The sequence below is a fragment of the Pteropus vampyrus genome, unplaced genomic scaffold (assembly GCF_000151845.1).
Source record: "Pteropus vampyrus isolate Shadow unplaced genomic scaffold, Pvam_2.0 Scaffold594, whole genome shotgun sequence".
Lineage (NCBI taxonomy): Eukaryota > Metazoa > Chordata > Mammalia > Chiroptera > Pteropodidae > Pteropus > Pteropus vampyrus.
In genome coordinates this window covers 36,240-39,007 of record NW_011889375.1, presented here as the reverse complement: position 1 = coordinate 39,007, position 2,768 = coordinate 36,240, and the positions used below count along the sequence as shown (strand labels likewise).

The 2,768-nt window shown below is 64.6% G+C and overlaps 1 protein-coding gene across 1 annotated transcript in view; it reads right to left on the bottom strand.

Annotated features, from left to right (window-relative positions):
- Nucleotides 1–2,768, bottom strand: part of LOC105308588 (ATP-binding cassette sub-family A member 13-like) — a gene marked incomplete at its 5' end in the record, with an annotated part of 87,537 nt that overhangs the window by 63,605 nt on the left and 21,164 nt on the right. Inside the window, one exon of the mRNA XM_023525674.1 lies at nt 242–412. Coding sequence (XP_023381442.1) covers nt 242–412 — 171 coding nt within the window. The remainder of the gene's footprint in view (nt 1–241; nt 413–2,768) is intronic.

Below are 2,768 nucleotides of genomic sequence, written 5' to 3'. Positions count from 1 at the left end.
GCCAGCCCTCGACCCCGCTCCACGCACCAGTCACCGCCGCCCGCTTCCCCCTCGGCTGCACCCTCTCCCCTCGTGTGCCGAGACCCGGAGTCCTGTGCGGAAACCAGGCGTCCCGTCCCCCCAGCTCCCGAGACCCACGCGGTCGCGGCCCGGCGAGATCGGTCACGCTCTTCGGTCCACCCGGGTCCCTCGTGCATCACGGCCACGGCTCATCCCCCGCGCCGGGGAGGACGGCGCCTGCGCATGCCCCTTACCTGTCTGGTGAGCGTCAGGCTGAGCCCCTGGCCGTAGGCCTCGGTCAGGTGGGCCGGAGGGCCGCAGACCCGGAGCCCGCCCTGCTGCAAGACGGCGACACAGTCACTCAGCGCCTCCGCCTCGTCCAGGTGGTGTGTCGTGAAGATGACCGTCCGGCCTGCGTCCCGAGAAGGGGGGCGTCAGACGTGGGAGGGCACCGTCCACCCGGGGAAGCTCCAGGGACAACCCGGCACCACCATGTTCCAAATCAGAAAACACGGGGACCTGGAAGAATGGCTGGGCCAAGGGCTCCCCACAAATCAGGCCCGGAAACGCTTCCTCCCAGCTCCCCCTCAGGCCGAGACGCTGCCTCCACTTCCGCCCCCCTCAGGGAGCAAGCGGCATGGGCCACATGCACGAGGGCGAACCGAGGCAGAGGCACCGGGGTCCCCTCTGCAAGACCCGGGTCGCCAGCCGGGGCAGGCAGACAGCGAAGAGGAAGCCGGGGTCTGCGAGTCTCCCGACAGTCGAGTCCCCTCGCGCCCCTTCGGTCAGGGGCAGGGACACTGGCGGAGAGTGCTGTCTTCTCCGGAAGCAGCCACCGCGTGAAAGATAGGACGAGCCCGTGTTAAGGCAGGGAGTCCCACGGCACACGTGACGTCCCTGGGAACCAGGGGCGAGGCGACCGCACGACCACGTGTGCCGCGTGACAGGACGTAGAGGACACCTTCGTAAAGTCCAGTTCCCTCGTGTCACCAACGGCCCTGCGACAGTCACGCCCTCACTGGCCGCGGGGAGCCCGACCCACCCGCGCCATTTTACTGCAGAGAAAGAAACACTGATCATCTCAGATGCAAATGTTCCAAGGGAGCAGGCTGAACATGGTTTTACCTCTACTTGGTTTTATATTTTTTAATAGAAAGGAAAGACTAAAAGGGTTCTCAATTCATTTTTCACATCTAAAAAAGAACCATGAACATAGATGCAAGAGTGACAGGCAGGGGGCCCACAGGGACCACTGTCACCACAGATGTGTCCCTAAGACCAAGGCCAAGCTCCCGCATGAAGTCCTCCCAGGCTAAGAAAATGAGCCGGGCCCCCGATCTGGGGTGGGGGCGGCTGGGACACTCTGATCAGTGCCACCTCGTACTGAGGGTGACGGGTCCCCAGATAGCGAAGTCGTCTGAAAATAACAGCCGGCTGGAACCATAGTTCGTGAAGAAATTGGTGCGGTTCACAGAATTCTGGTCCTTGATGGCTTCTCAGAAGACGTTAACGAAACTCCGCTCACCGTCAGCCTCAGAGGACAGGTGTCCCTGTGGCAGACACCGCTGCCCTGCCCCGCCCCGCCCCCCGCCAGATGCTGGCTCCGCCCTGGCTCCCGTGCGGTACGAGGCGATGGTGACCGCCCGCCGCTGGCCGGCGAGCACTTCCCCGCACGGCCCAGCCCTTCTCACAGAACCCTGGCGACGGCACCAAGCCTCCGTCCGCACGTGCGGAATCCAAGCCCAGAGGGGCCTGGCTCCGTCCACGGTCACGCGGGAAGCACAGCGGACAGCGGGCGTCTGATCGGGTGGAGGGACGTGGTCGTCGTGCGCCGACCTGCTCTGGAATTTCCCTTCCTCATCCATCCACCCCAGACAGCCTGGCTGTGCTGGCACAGGCTGGCCGGAGCCCAGCGCTGCGTGTCTCTAGGGAGACGGGGGGCGGGGCGGGGGGCGTGCTCCGGGGAGGCTGGCCCCGGGGCTGGCGTGCCCGCAGAAGGCGCCCCTGCGCAGCTAGGAGCGCTGTGCGGTCCTGGACGGATTCACAGAGCTGCGGAGCGGGCGCCCGGAGGCCGGGGGCGGTTTCCGGGAGCACCGCAGTCTGGATGCCAGGAACGCGTCCTCCCGTGGCGCCTCCCAAACCGGCCTCCAGCCGGCCGACCCCGCACGCCCAGGGGCTGCTCCCCAGGAAGCCTCCGCAGACAAACGTCACCGCCGCACGGCCGGGGACAGTGAGGAACACTTCAGCTGTAACAATGGAGCTTGAAGAAACGTACGGTATCTGGTTTGCCGTCTGAAGTTACCACTTTGCTCACGACTCAAGTGTAGTGAGCACGCCCCGAAGACGCCATCTCTGATTCGTAAGTAAACCAAGCGCGGGGCCCGCAGCACTTAATTCATACCGGGACGCACGAGTCTGGGGGGATGGGATCCACTTATCTGTCTTCCTCTCGTCTGTGCTCCTCATCGGCCCCCCCAGACTGACAGGGACGGTACCCAGTCCAGATTAAATCACCGATCCCACATGTCGCCAGTCCCTTTAGGTGGCACGGTGGTCCCTCGCCGGGAGGGCTCCTGGTTTCTCCTTCCCACCTCGTCCCCTCCCCTTGGGAGCCAAGGGAAGAGAGGAAGGGAGGGCCCTGCGACCTCGTCACTGGGGGTTCAGGTCTTCAGTCACAGGGTCCCCAGCGTCCTATGGTAACTGGGTAATGACCGAGGCCACTTGCTACTTCCATCTCCACCTTCGAAGTCTGGGCAGGGACCCTGGAC